The sequence below is a fragment of the Bombina bombina genome, chromosome 1 (genome assembly GCF_027579735.1).
Source record: "Bombina bombina isolate aBomBom1 chromosome 1, aBomBom1.pri, whole genome shotgun sequence".
NCBI lineage: Eukaryota > Metazoa > Chordata > Amphibia > Anura > Bombinatoridae > Bombina > Bombina bombina.
The window spans coordinates 669121087-669137334 of NC_069499.1; the positions used below are offsets into that span (position 1 = coordinate 669121087).

At 37.2% G+C, this 16248-nt stretch overlaps 1 protein-coding gene across 1 annotated transcript in view; it reads left to right on the forward strand.

Moving 5' to 3' along the window:
- The window catches only part of COL4A5 (collagen type IV alpha 5 chain), a 310651-nt gene that overhangs the window by 36898 nt on the left and 257505 nt on the right, over positions 1–16248 (forward strand). The window contains exon 2 of the mRNA XM_053699143.1: positions 14149–14208. Coding sequence (XP_053555118.1) covers positions 14149–14208 — 60 coding nt within the window. The remainder of the gene's footprint in view (positions 1–14148; positions 14209–16248) is intronic.

Genomic DNA, 16248 nt, shown 5'->3' on the forward strand with positions numbered 1-16248 from the left:
CATACACAAACACATGCATACATATATGCATGCACACAAAAATACACACAAATACATGCACACACATACAAACACACAAACAAGCACACACACACACAGGTTCTTGATATTGCTGGGTATCACTTTGCCTGCCATACAATTAGTTACAGGACAGGCAGATACCTGGATATAAATGGTGAGACTTTATTACATACTTTTATGTTATTTATCAGATATTTTTAAAAATGCAATTATTAATAGTAATAGAATTAGTCTCAATTTCATCATAACACAGTTACACACAATATCATAATTGGCAACATTTTAAACAAAAAGAGACATTTTGCAGTAGACCAATAAACTAAGCATTTGCTCTGCCCCAAAACATTTAGATATGATACTCCACACACTCAATTAAGCACAAACACATTTGCATAGCAGATACAAATATACTAACACACAGTATAAAGCTAAATAAATCTATGCACACACACATCCATATACAAATACAAGGCAGGAACTGTTCTGGGAATATAGGGACAGTTGCTAATTACGGCCATTCTAATGCATCATTTGATAAATATCATTATAACAGGAGGTGAGGATAATGGCCTGATTTGTATTTTACCAAGCTAAAAATAAAGTTCTGTGCTTTTAGCTATCAAACACTTTTAACATCTGTACTACGTGTCAGGTATTAAAGGTGACATCCTCAGGCAAACTCTAGGAAGGCTGAGCTGTCTCTTCTCCACCGGTGAAATTCTAAAAATGTTACTGGGAGAGAGACATTCTTCTGAAGATTGTGATTGACTTGAATGAGAAGCATTTGTAGCCTGAGGAAGCAAGTCCTTAGCATCTTCATAATTCTTGGCACTTGGACAATTTGTTTTAACTTTGCACCATACCGGTGATAGACCTAGCTGATATTGACTGAATTTCCCAGCCATGTGTGTGAAATAGGGTAGGAAACTGAATAAATCAGTAGGTAATGATGCAGCTGGGAACAACACTAGTCCTGGCATCTGTCTAGCTTGTCATATGCTTTATTTTCTATAGTCTGAGGGCTACTAAGACTGTATTTGTCTTTATGTATATAGGGCTCAAAATCTCCACCCGCCCCGAACGAGTAGAAATTGAACTGGGGTAAATAGAGAGGGAGATAAATGCTGTCTATACACTGTACAAAATGACCAACAAAAGTACGTTTATAACTTTATTAAAATAACTTTTTTTGTTTGTTATAGTTTCAAATAAAAAAAATATGAAAGATTTCTGCTCAATAGCATGTTTTACAATGGCTAAACATATGCAAAGAGGGGGTGGGGTAGTGAGTGTAGTATCGGTAGGTGATTGGTGGGATCAGAAGTGTCGAGTGACATTTTGTCCTGGGAAGTTTCTTAGGACTTGAAATTTTGAAATATATGTTGGCTTATATTGCCTTATAAAGATGATTACAATTGTTCTGATTGGATTATTTAAAGTTTATCTGAACCAGTCAGGGTTCCTTTCTATTTAAAATGTGATGCACTGATTAAATATTACATTTGCACAAATATAAATGAATATATATGTATTAGATCAACTTTTACAAGCCTTTAGGATATTTTATATAAATGTAATAGATAATAAGAAAAGAAAAGATTGTCAGAAAAAAAGATTATCTAAAGGAAGGGAAGATGATAAATAAAAAAATAATTAAAGCATTATATATTTTTTTAAATATTTTATATTTGTTTTATATATTTTGGAATTAGTACATTGGAGTCATATGTTTTAGAAACAATGCATTTTACATAAAAGAATATTTAATTATCTGAGGAAAAAGAGAAGAAAAAAAAAGCTACAGCCAATCAGCCTCAAATGTGCTGGGGGTCATACTTTACTGTGATCTCACAAGATTTCTTAGTAAATTTCCTTAAATTGAGGAGGGAAATAACATGACTGTGCCTGCATATGCCAGATGCACACTCCCTTGCAAGTCCCAGGACTGGCATCCTGATTGGATGCTTAAACTCCATTTGCAATAGGATGTGGCTACAGAGGAAATTTTGATGTAAAATATCTTCCTTTTTTACATAGAAATGTTCAGATGATGTTTCTAGTCAGCTTTTTATAGCTATGTTACATCACTTTCAACACTTAGGTGTCATGTTCCTTTAAGTAAACTGCATTATTATCAGTGCATCTTATTATATTATTAGAAGTAATTGTTTCTCTATTTACAGTAGATATTACTTGTTTGGCTTTTAATTTTTGGGACATAAACCCCAACATTTTCTTTCACAATTCAGATAGAACATACAATTTTAAACAGCTTTCCAATTTACTTCTATTACCACATTTTCTTTGTTATCCTGTTATCCTTTGTTGAAAAGCAGGAAGATAAGCTCAGGAGCTTGCACATCTCTTCAGCACTATATGGCAGCAGTTTTGCAACAAGGTTATCAAGAGCCCTAGATGGCAGCGCTATTTCCTATTATGTAGTGCTCCAGACATGTGCACGATACCTATCTAGATAGCTCTTCAACAAAGAACAAAGAAATTTGATAATAAAAGTAAACTGGAAACTTGTATTTAAATTGCATTCTCTATCTGAACCAGGAAAGAAAACAATTGGGTTTCATGTCCCTTTAACGTCTGTGATTTCTCCAGGTGTGCTTGATTAGAAGTACCAGTAGGGTTTAGGATTGTGTGCAAACCTGTTGAAGATACATTGGACAATGAAGATGTTTCTCAATAGTAGGCAGTTGGTTCACTCCTGATTATGATAAATGGCTTATTAATAAATTAACAAAGAGCAGTGGGGAATGTTGCACAGGTGTTCTGCATGTCAGGTACTCTGCTAAATGCACTAAGAGAGTTCACCAGCTTCATGGTCCTCATCAGTCCTTATGGGTAATTCTGTGCTTCACTAACTTCAACATAAATGTTTTTCTTAGTAAATCAGGCAGGATAACAACCAACAAAGCAACCAATGAAACTTGAGATGTTATTGGGGACACTAATGTTTGTCATCTGAGCCTGTAAATGTGGGTACTAATAACAAAATGCTAGTGGCTTTGCTGCCCTCCAGTGGACAAATGGTAGCAGTAGTAAAGACTGATTCACAATGAAGGGACATAAAACTGCTCTATGTTAAAGAATTTTATCAGTTGTATAAAACTATATATTTTACCTCAGCAAAGGAATTAAAACATAGTTAAATTAAACTCTGCAGCAGCAATACACTCCTGGGAGCTAGATGAACACACCTGGTGAGCCAATGGCAAGAGGCATATGTGTGTAAACATCTAGCTCCCAGGAGTCCATTGCTGGTCCTGGGCCTACCTATGTATGCTTTTCAGCAAAGGATACCAAGAGAATGAAGTACACTTGATAATCAAAGTAAATTGAGAAGTCTCCTAAAATTGCATGATCTATCTGAATCATGAAAGTTTAAATTGTGACCTTTGTGTTTCTTTAAAGTGATGGTACATTGAACACTATTCTAACATCTTAGTAGTACATTTATAGTATCTTAAAGGGATATAAAAGCCAGTTTTTTCCCCCAGCATTCAGATAAAGCATGCAATGTTAAAAAACTTTTTAATTTACTCCTATTATCAATCTTTCTTTGTTCTCTTAGTGTGTTTATTTGAAAAAGCACAAATGTAAGCTTAGGAGCCGGTTAATTTTCGGTTCAGCACCCTGGGTAGCGCTTGCTGATTGGTGGCTACATTTAGTTCTAGATATTCTTGACATATTTCATTAAGAACGGGCCAGGCCGCCCACTCTCGCTGATGTGTTCTTTTAGTAAAGCACATTTCTTTAAAAAAAGTGGCATCAGCAGATGTTTGCAGTGGAAGCTTCACCTTACAATTTAGAAATATGCTGTGCGGTGCATAACTGGCATGAATGCAATGGATGTAGGTTGGGCCCTTAAGGAACCTTTGAATAAATATGTCATCCCAACTTGATGCTGACTAGGTTATACTTTCTTTACAAAATAAAATAGCTTTAGAGTTACTACTGCACTGTCTCCTCCTCTTTATTTAGAATACTTCGCAATAAGTGTACGTTTATTTTCCCTAAACAGAAAGAACTCGGAGTACGGAAAATTGTATTTATAGTAAAATTTATTGGCACAGAATATCCTCAAGAACAGGATCCAAATAACTGTCTACCCACTGTCTTATCACTGCAGAATAAATCCCTGTGAAGTTAGAAATGTTGTATCTAACCCTTGGCTCTGTGATAAGGGGGTGAGCAGAAGTATTTTTTTCCACCACTGAGCCTCGTATCTTTCATTGTGAAGGGAATATCTCTCCATGATATGGTATACAGTGAATTGAAGTCTTTATTGATTTTAATAAGGAGACCAGCTAATAAGCTATTAACTGTATAGATATTATATATTACTTAGTATTTATTTACAGGTATATTGTCTGAAACTATTCAGTTGTTGATTGAATTCCACTGGGTACCATTTGCAGATACATGAAACTGAAGTGATTGTGCACAAATAACACATCCTGTAATTTGTGCAACACTCCTACACTGGTTTAATTCCAGATGTCCCTCCCTTTATTTACAGCTGTTTTCTGAATTTAAACTTGTGCCCTTAAAGGGACTTGAAACTCACATGTTTTTCTTTCATTATTCAGATAGAACATGCAATTTTAAAGAACCTTCCATTTCACTTCTATTATCTAATTTGCTTTGTTCTCTTGGTATTCATTGTTCAAAAGCATATTTAGGCAGGCTTAAGAGCAGCAATGCACTCCTGCGAGCTAGCTGCTGATTGGTGCCTGCACAAATATGTACATATATGCCTCTTCTCATTGACTCATCCAATGTGTTCAGCTAGCTCCCAGGAGTGCATTGCTGCTCCTTCAACTAAGGATACCAATAAAATTAAAGGGACATTAAACACTAAATAAATTAAAGAAAATAAATGCTAGATAGAATGATGCATTCAAAAAGAAAAGATTAGTCTGAGAATAACATTATTATTATTATTATCAGGTATTTGTAGAGCGCCAACAGGTTCCGCAGCGCTATGGACATAGGTGGTATGTAAAAACGATTACAGGGATCAAATGGGGAGAGAGGGTCCTGCAGAGAGTTGCACTGTTGTAGTCAGCTCTTATGAAGGTGAACTACAATTAGCTGGGCTCATAGGCTTACATGCTATGGGGTTTTAGGCGATAACAGTGGAGATAGGAAGCCGTGACGTGCAGTGACGTCAGAGGCTAGTGAGGCAGTGGCTTGGATACGCCTTCATTCTTTAGATATCCTTTGTTGAAGAAATAGCAATGCACATGGGTGAGCCAATCACATGAGGTATCTATGTGCAGCCACCAATTAGCAGCTACTGGGCATATTTAGATATGATTTCCAACAAAGGATATCAAAAGAATGAAGACAATTAGATATTAGATGTAAATTGGAAAGCTATTTAAATTGCATGTCCTTTCTAAATCATGAAAGAAAACATATGGGTTTCATGTCCCTTTAAATGGTGTCTTGGAAAACTGGTCACCTTAGTAAACATCTGTTTTTAGTCTAAAGGATTGTAACAGAAACACTTGCCAGATAACAAAATGCTTGCTCTGATTATGAGATCTAGAAATCCATGCCCATTAAAATATGTTTAAAACATACTTTTTACTTTAATGCTGCAAATTATGATTATAGATTCTTTCATTATTCAGTAAATATAAAAATGTCTTGATCAAGAGGCGGCTGGTGAAATTTAAAGATGGTGGGGCGCTTGACCCCACCCCTTTAAATAAAGCCACACCATCAGATGGCACTACCAATTCATTAATTAAATAAATAAAAGGTAGACAGAAACACATACACAGAGGGTTAGAGAGAGAAAGAGAGAGAAAGAGAGAGACAGACACACACAGAGGGTTAGAGAGAGAGAGAAAGAGAGAAAGAGACACACAGAGGGTTAGAGAGAGAGAGAGAAAGAGAGAGAGAGAGAGAGAGAGACATGCACACAGAGGGTTAGAGAGAGAAAGAGAGAGAGAGACACACACACACACAGAGGGTTAGTGAGAGAGAGAGAGAAAAAAAGAGAGAGAGAGACACACACACAGAGGGTTAGAGAGAGAGAGAGAGAGAGAGACACACACAGAGGGTTAGAAAGAGAGAAAGAGAGAGAGACACACAATCACACACAGAGGGTTAGAGAAAGAAAGAGAGACACAATCAAACACAGAGGGTTAGAGAGACACATAAGGGATGAGAGAGTCAGAGGGGGAGGAAGAGAGACAGAGAGACCATGAGGGAGAACAACACATAAGGAGAGAGATGGATAGATAGATAGAGATAGATAGAGAGAGAGAGAGAGAGAGAGAGAGAGAGAGAGAGAGACACACAAGGGGGAAGGGAGAGAGACCACTGCATTTTTATGTAATAAAACAGCAGAGCTACAGAGAGTTCAGAAAGTGAAGGCAAGCTGTTAAGTTAGTGGGTGTAAAGGTTGAGGAAACAAAATGCAAAAACGATCCTTCAACTGCTGTTAAAGAGTAAAAAAACAAAAAATACTAAACCACATTCATTAAATTATAATTTTCACTAACAGAATCCCTTTCAGTGAAATCTAAGGTTGTAGAACTTACTTCAAAGATGTGTCTTAAACACTGCTTATTGACTTAATCTCTTCCTGCTCTGCCTCTGTCTGTATTAAGGAAGTGACAGTGGCACATTCCACTGCACTTAGAGGGGAAGTACAGAACTCTCTTTTTCACTTTAGCAAAAGCTGGCAGCTTCACAGCACAGCAACAAAATAAATGAAAGTAGTTTTTTTCCGTTTTTGTTTTGTTTTATATGATTTAACATCCAGCCCCAACCCTAAGTTCCACTGACTAATGCCTCTCACTAGATTGGTTCAGCCCAAATAGGACTGCCTCAAATAAGCAATTATGGGACATGCAATGAGCTTAACCACTTTAATCCAGTAGGTGGTGCAGCATGTTGTGTAATGGTGGGCAGACCTGCTTGTGCCTCTCCATTGCACAACATGTATCTGTGAAAAAAAAAATGCTGGGGAAAAAAAATTGCAATTATTATTATTTTTTTATTTTTTTTAAAGCCCATAAAAAAATATATATTTTTGCCCATATGAGAGGTGAAGCACTGCCTCACCTGCCTCTAGTGACTGCACATCACTGTAGAAAGGTTAGTGTAGGTTGTAAGCGTCCCTGAATAGTAGAGTCTTCAAAACTAGCAGAGATTCTTGTGGAGCGAGGCAGAGAGTTCCTTAAGATGGGAGCCAGTCTGGAGAAATCTTGTAGATGGGAATGTGAGGAGGTAACAAGAGAGGAGAAGAGTAGGAAATCATGAGCGGAGCGAAGGGGACGGGAGGGAGAGTATCTGGAGACAAGGTCTGAGATGTAGGGGGAGCAATACATTTGAGGGGTTTGTGTGTCAGAGTGAGAATTTTGTGTTTAATCCTGGAGGCAAGAGGAAGCCAGTGAAGGGATTGGCAGAGAGGTGCAGCAGATGAAGAGTGACGTGCAATGAAGATGAGCTTGGCAGAGGCATTCATTATTGTAAAGGAGCTAGGCGGCAGCTAGGGAGACCAGAGAGGATAGAGTTGCAGTAGTCGAGGCGGGAAAGGATATGAGAGTGGATTAAAATCTTTGTTGTGTCTTCTGTAAGGAAATGTCTAATTTTAGCGATGTTTTTAAGGTGGAAGGGGCAGGCTTTAGCCAAGGACTGAATGTGAGGAGTGAAAGAAAGATCTGGGTCAAGTGTGACCCCAAGACATGGGGCATGTGAGGTTGGGGTAATGATGGAGTTATCAACAGTTATAGAGACATGGGGGTGGGAATTTTGGAAGAAGGGGGGTAAATAAGGAGCTCAGTTTTGGAGAGATTTAGCTTGAGGTAGTGAGAGGATATCCAAGATGAGATATGAGAGAGACAGTTAGTGACACGGGTTAGCAAGGAAGGAGATAGTTCTGGTGCAGAGAAGTAGATTTGGGTAACGTCGGCATACAAATGATGTATTTTTTTAAAGTTTCATTAGCTGTTTACATTTTGACAAAATAAGTAAAATGCTAGTGTCTATAAAACAATGGGAGCTGCCATGTTGTAACTTAGGTTACCTTCTCTGCTGTGACCAATTAGGGACAGATGTAAATAGGTCAGATGAGTGTGCAGCCAATGGCTGTGTGGAATATAACAGTGTTCTGCACTTCCATTTCTAACAGGAACTGAAAAGCTCACCATTTCTGAATAAATTGGGACAAAATAAATCATGAAAGTGTATTGCAGAGTTTTTTTATATATATACAATATATCATTTTATATTACCATCTCAAAGTGTTTAATGTCCCTTTAAGCAAATTATATAACAGAAGTAAATTGGAAAGTTTTATAAAATTGTAAATCTACCTTTAAACTGCATCCAGATCTCCGCAATTGAAAAAATGGACAACAGAAACTCCACTCATGGACTATTCTGTCCCCCGACTTACTATTCCTATTACTAGTTGGTTGGGTTAGTATCATACATATATTTGCATTATTAAAGGGGCAACAGAATCAAAATTAAACTTTCTTGATTCAGATATATAGCATGCTTAAAAATTGTATCAAATTTACCTCTGTTATAAAAATGCACCTCTTTCTCCTGTGTTTCAGATTAGCTGCTTACTGTGGTGTGTGCTTGTCTTGAGCGCTATATGTATAACATTGTTATAAACATTAATGCAAACACTGTGCATTTTGGTATTCTCTATTGTCATAGTAACATATCAGGAATGTCAGGGGTTAATGTTTGCTCCTTTTGGAAAATGTGTGTGCATGGTTCCTGGACAGATGCATATGTCCCTACTTAGCTGTGAAATGGCTTATGTAGGTATGTATGCATGGCCAGTCTGGCAAAATCAGGTTTCCTGCTTTAAAACCTGTCAGGCATTCCTATCATTCAGACCACATAGAATATCTCAGGATAGGAGAAATTATCTTATGCCACCGGGTGACCAAATATGTCAGGCTCAGGCAAGTCTGATATCAAAATAATCTACTTGGTTCCACAATGGGATTGATCACAATCATACGGCCGTCGGCCACTAAATATACCAAGGTGGTTACATTAAATGTCCACTTAGGGCTCGATTTATCAAGCCGTTCACCCACATATGACTGCAGGTTTGCACTAGAGAACCTGCAGTCAGTATTTATCAAGCAGCGGTCTTGGGTGGAGAATTTCAATAACCCCTGTCTCGTCTGACTGGGGAGATTGACAACTCCCGCCCGTGCTTGATTGGCTGTGCGCGGTCAAGGGGTGGTGTTGCACGCAAGCGCAAAATAGCGCTCGCATGCAATGCTGAATTCCTGTAGCGTAATGCTGCCCGCCAGAGGCAAGCTGGGGTGGACAGGGGTGAATATGTACATTATAGCCCTTTCCATTCAAATGCCTTTTTATGTACGATATACTTTTTTAACCATTATAATTATTTTTTTAAATATTTATGAATCATTTTTATTAGTTAGCATCTATATGAGTGTAATACTTTATTTTAATGAATTTATGTTGTGTTTGGCTCAACTTTTTTATTTAGCCCTAACCCTTTTCATGACAACTTCAGTCACGCTAAATTTCATTTGCGTTTAAGTGGTGGCATTTACTTTCAACTTGTAATACGCGTGCAAGTTATTTCAATATACTGTGCATTAAAATTAGCTCACCACTGTGCTTTTGTGTTTTAATCTTTATCAAGGACTAGCCGTATCAATAGAACTGGTTGGTGGCAACAGATAAAGGTATATTAGAGAGGATGGCAAAATAGGGGGATTCTACGTCTAAGTCAGACTATAGACTGAGACTATAGGGAGTCTTGCCTGAAGTGATCTGGTATTGGTATCTGGGTTATTATGTGATTCTGTCATAAAATACTGTATGTCTTTTCATTATATTCTGTAGCATAAAAATATAATTGTAAAGGAAGCACAGAAAACTGCCATCTAGTTGCATTAAGTAGCTATTGCATATTCAGGCTGACACTGAGCAGATAAGTGAATTGTGATATTTAAAATAAATGACAGGTTCACTTATTAGCTCTTTGTAATACATTCTGCTACCCACTGACAGAAAAATAATTCCTTTTTTGAGCCAGAAAATAAGTAGGATATTTTAAAAATGTTTGTACTTATTTCCGCCACGTTACAAATTTCAGAGTTCAAGAAAAAAAACCCCTCAAGAACACCTACAAGAGATAAAAATGTGACTATTTTGAATTCAAAATAAATGTATGAGTTCATGAATTATTATAGCAAAATATAAATGTACACTGGACTGAGCTCTTTCTGAGAAACATATATAGCTGAGGGCTTGGCAAAAGAAAATAACGCTAGCCCAAAAGTAGACTTTTGTTTTGTGCAATTTGATATTTCTGTGATTGAGAATACATTATTAATGACCAAACTGTCCTTTTGTTGGGCTCCCAGGTATGTTTATTAAAGGAATTTGCATAGATAATAAAATATAAAATACACTATATTGGGACGTCTCCCAAAATAAATGAATGAGTGAATACCACCTCAATAAAAGGGAAATATAAAAGTCATAATGTAGCCAGACGAGTCCCAAATTAAAATCCTTATTACCAGGACAGTCTTTAAAATAATTCTTATGACAAGGTTAGTCCACTTTCACTACTGACCATTACTGATATAAGCTAAAATGCCTATTGTACCGAGTGAGGTGGTGAATAATATCACTGGAGACTCTATTGATTAAGACAAGTGGTCACTGTATTGATCCATTAACCATCCAAGCCTTTCTCGGCTATTCTAGGAAAGTATACACTTAATTACCAGTAATGGTCAGTAGTGGAAGTGACTAACCTTATCATAAGAATTATTTTAAAGACCTGGTAATAAGGATTTTAATTTGGGACTAATCCCAAAGGCTACATTACGACTTTTATATTTTCCTTTTATTGAGTTAATATTCATTTATTTATTTTGGAAGACGTCCCAATATAGTGTATTTTATATGTTATTATCTATGCAAAGTCATTTGAATGAATGTATAATATGTATTTAGCTTTTTAGCGCCCTCTGTTTTTTAGTATTGTGACTATTTTGTATCTATTTAGGAAGGAGATAGACTTTGAGAGGCTAATATCAATACAGTCAGCCATATTGTTGTTCTTAATTTACCATGTTTATTAAATGGACAGTCTAGTGAAATTTTATTTTTTATAATTCAGACAGCAGAAAATTTTAAGAGATTTGTTGAAAATCATTTTTATATAGGCTGAGGAGCTGCAATGCACTACTAGGATTTACCTGCTGGTTGGTGGCTACACACATATGCCTCTTGTCATTGGGTCACCAGATGTGTTCAGCTAGCTCCCAGGAGCATTGCTGCTATGGAGCTGAATGTAACTATATGTTTAATCCCTTTATAGGGGTTAAACTCATAGTCATATTTAAGTAATAGTGCAATAATAGTAGTAGGGTAGTATTTATTTGTAAATGCTTAAAACTACAATGCTTTCATTATTTTTTATTATTAGGATTATTATTATTATTAGTTATTTATGGAGCGCCAACAGATTATGCAGCGCTATAAACATAGGTCTAATATGTAAGGTAACATTTATAGAGAACAGATGGGCAGAGGGCCCTGCCAAGAGTTGTACTACTGTAAAGCATCTCTCATGGACAAACACATATTAACACATAAATATATATATATAGTCAGATACATATTTTTTTATAATATTGCCATCGCTGCACGATCCATTGGAGCCTATGGAAACACGCTCTTGTGAGCACAATGCTTCCTAGCAATGCGAACACGAGCTCGTGTTCACATTGCGGTCAACTTGTAATACCAGCACACATTAGCGTGTGCTGATATTACTCAGTGGAGCGTAAACATCGCTTTCGCAGTTTTGCTGTTGGACATTAAAAGAATGAAATGCAGTGCAGTGATGATGTGCAGTATAAAAGATAGTTTGGAACACTTGCCTGGAACAATAATGAATCATTTTTTTATATTGATTAGTGTATCTAAAATGTTTTCTGTAATTTATGTGTAAGGTACTAGATATCCCTGATTTAGAAATGTTATGATATGCACACCCCAAATAACATTAGCTTAATGGGGTATGAAACCTAAACATTTTCATCTGGGATTCAGACAGAGCATACCATTTAAAAAAAAGTTTCCAATTCACTTCTGTTATCAAATTTGCTTCATTCCAATGATATTATGTGTGGAAGACATGCCTAGGTAGGAAATAGTGCTGCCCCCTAGTGCTCTTCAAATGGATAACAATAACATTCTCGCAAACCTGCTTTAATTTAGTGCTACGGAAATGGGCATGCTCCTGAGCATATGTCCCTGCTTTTTCCAACAAACGATACCAAGAGAACAAAGACAATGTGATAATAGAAGTAAATTCGAAAGTTGTTTAAAATTGCTGCTCTATGTGACACATGAAAGAAAAATGTTTGGGTTTCATATACCTTTAAGTAAAGGCCTGTCTTTATTTATTAATAGGGAGCCATAACAGGTAGATTAGGAAAGGGGATAAAAGCAGCTTTATTACCATCAGAATAGTAGGAAATATGAAATGATGATGGATGGATGAACTATCTTCAGCAAAAGGTGGTACTAACAATATGTGTGGAGCAATTGCACATGCATTTAATAGGCAAGGCTATAAGGCTGCCAGTGAAACACAGCATCTATCCTTGTTCTGAAGGCACCAAATGTCTCTGGTACTGTCAGCTACTCTCTAAATGCACTGAATTACTGTCAGCTCTGCACTGCCCCAAGTGCCAGTGTGCCACATATACAAGGATGATATATAGAAGTGCATAGCTGAAGGGTAAGAAAAAGCACAGAGGCAGCAGTACCTTTGATATCTTCAAAAGAAGAAGATCCCCTTTTCTGATGTTTTCTTAAAGGGACAGTAACCACCTTGAGATTGTAATTTTAGTTATTCATAGTAAAACAACTTTCAAATATATTTCAATTACTTATTTTGCCTCATGTAAATTAGAACTGAAAAAGCACACTGCAGGATATCCCTAATACATATTTTTCTTCCTAATTGGCTTCAACAGATAGGAACTGCGAAAAAATGCATTTAATACTAATTTAATGACTCTGGCTAGCCTTGTCAGCTGCAAACTCAAGCACAGATTGGCTCCCCCAAATGAAAAAAAATGGTGGGTACAGTTTGGCTATAAAAAAACAAACACAGCAAACTAGATGTTAATTTGTTTTTAAAATGTTTATACTTGGCTCATATGTTATTCTATAGCAAGACAACAGAAGTGCGTTGTAATTACAAGATGTTTATGTTCCCTTTCAAAGGACACAATACTGGCTTATTTAAAAGAAAAAAATCTGGATTAAACTATCTTTTATAGTAGTCTGATTCCCTCCAGCTGCAATATTAGTTTTTAACCCCTGGTGTACATTAAGGAGAAATACAGTCTAGGGTCTCAAAGTGGAAATCATAGCTATTAAAATGGCAGCACCAGAACAGTGAGTCCTGATTTACAGTTTAAGAGCAGCGAGCTCAGAAGTAATTTTCTGTGCTGTACATATTTTGCACTTTCTGTAATTAGAGGACATACTGTCAGTTGGTCTTTGATTGACAGCTCTACTAATAAGTAGATAGGAGCACTGAGCTATGATGAAGTCAAGTAGCATTTATTCAAAATATAACGCTACAGCATAAAAAGAGCTCAAAATAGCAAACATGGTTTGTGGCAACCTGAACCACATTGGCAGCGAATTCTTAGGAAATCCAAAGGGAGGATAGGTAGACAGCTGACGCGTTTCGGCTTGTGGCCGTAATCTAAGCTGATAATTTTTCTTTACACCTTATGACCGGACAGGAACTACCCGCTACCTAACGCTACTTTGCATAGGAGCCTCAATGGAGTACGTTGGTATTATATTATATATATTATACTACTACAGTTGTTAACACTCTTTAGCATTCATCAGTAAATACCATTATATTATATATACTTTATCAATGGAACTATGATATATTTAGTGTATGTTTGGACTTTTTTGTTTGAAAGCTCTACTAATCCACATAAGCTTGTTCATTAGAGACATAACTGAAGTGATTTCCTACAGTAATTATATTTCAGTGCTATACAAAGTCTAATGCAGTTTTCTTTTCTGCAGAATTGTCAAGGCTGTTCGACAGGATCAAAATGTGACTGCAGCGGTGTTAAAGGGGAAAAGGTAAGTCATATATCACAGTAATAGTAGGTCACTTATAAACGGTCTACATAATAATCCCACCAACATTTATTTACATGCATTTGCTTCTGTTCTTCCATAACGTTAATGTTAAAGTGATGGTAAACTCTTCCTTTATAAAAAAATATCCGGAATGTTAGTGATATTTTACATGGCGTTTAATTCAAACCGTTAGCTCACAGAAAGTTTGGAGTGGGCGGCGGAGCACAGGGAATCACAACTTAGTGGAGATGGATATTTTTGCTGAACAGTTACATTTCTATTGCCTAAGCTTTTGTAATTTAACCCCTCCCACCTGGGCTTATTTGTCTACATCGGAACAAAGTTCTGTTGTAAATAAATAAGTAAAAATTGTGCTTTGAGTGGACAAAAAGCAGAATCTGTAACTTAGAACTTCAAACCGCTGCAAATTACCTAAACCAAGATATATAAACAGCAGAAGAGGCGCCACATGTGTATCAGTAAAGTCAGGTTACCAAAAAGGCTCGACCGGTAAACAGGGCTCATGTGTTATTCAGGGAGTATGAATTTGTACAAGCTACTCCCCACAAGAGAGCGTCAATCCTTCGTATCTTCATAAATTGCTTCAGAACCTTCACAAAAAATAGAGATCTTCTGACAGTGAACGAGTACCACTGTCTGCTGCAGATGTTGTGCCCAGACTTTCCCATGGAACTGACCCAACGAGTAGCCAAACCTTGATCATATATGAGCTAGAGCTACCATAAGGAATTGATGGGTCAATGGATTTGTTCCTGTGATCCAGTGTTCCCGTTTACCGGAGTACAGCTAGCTGGTTTACTGTAAAATATCCAGCCCGCGTATAACAGCACATTTGGGTGCTCTGTGTAAATGTGAGTACCCTGTTTACCGACCGAGCCTTTTTGGCATCCTGACTTTACTGATACACACATGTGACACCTCCTCTCTTGTTTATATATCTTGTAGAAATCCCACATTGCTAATGAGAGAGGAGATTGCAGCCTGCACAAGTTGGAAGTATCGGGATAACAGCCTTTGATGTGAGAAGGCTGCTGTGAGCCTTCCTGTATATTTGGACTATCTCGTAATTATCAGTTATCTGGGGGGACCTGATAGGATTTTTTATACGCCCACTGTCATTGGACTTAATAACTATTGTATTATTTTGTGTGCGCCCCCTATTGTTGGTGTGAGTGTATACCCACACTATTTGTTGTTGTTTCATAAATGCCTTAACCATCTGTTTAATTTACAGCATTTACAGGTAACATATTTTGCTTTTTGACCTCTCCAGGAAGTGTGAAAGAAGCACAATTGTACACAAAAACAAAGGATGTTTTATTTAAAGAGACAGTAAAGTCAACATTTAGGGGTGGATTTATCAAGCCCTTTCCACAGGCTTCGCCTGCCTACGACTGCAGTTTCTCACAAGAGAACCTGCAGTCCGTATTTAACAAGCAGCAGTCATCAGACCGCTGTTTCCCTAACCTTTCACCACCTCTTAGGTGGTGAATTTCAATCTCCCCGGTCTAGGCCAACTGGGGAGATTGACAGCTCCTGCCCGCACACAGCCAATCACGCGGGATTGCACGCGAGCACAAAATAGCGATCATGTGCAATGCTGAATTCCGTCAGCAGAATTTAGCCTGCCAGAGGCGAGCTGTAGCATGATAAATCGACCCCTTAGTGATTCAGACAGAACATGCCATTTTAAACAACTTTTCAATGTATACCTGTTATTAATTTTCCTTTGTTGGGTTTGGTATTCTTTGTTGAAAAGCATACCTAGGTAGGATCAACAATTAGGAGCTAGCTGGGGATTGTTAGCTGCAAATATATGCCTCTTGTCACTGGCTCACAAGATGTGTTCTTCTAGCTCCAAGTAGTGCAATGCTACTCCTGAGCCTACCTAGGTTTAATCTTTAACAAAGGATTCCAAGAGAATGAAGCAAGTTTTTCACAGAATAACTAAGAAAGATGTTTTTTTCTTAATTCTGTGTGGAAGTGTCTGCAGCAACCTAGACTTAGATGATATTTTAA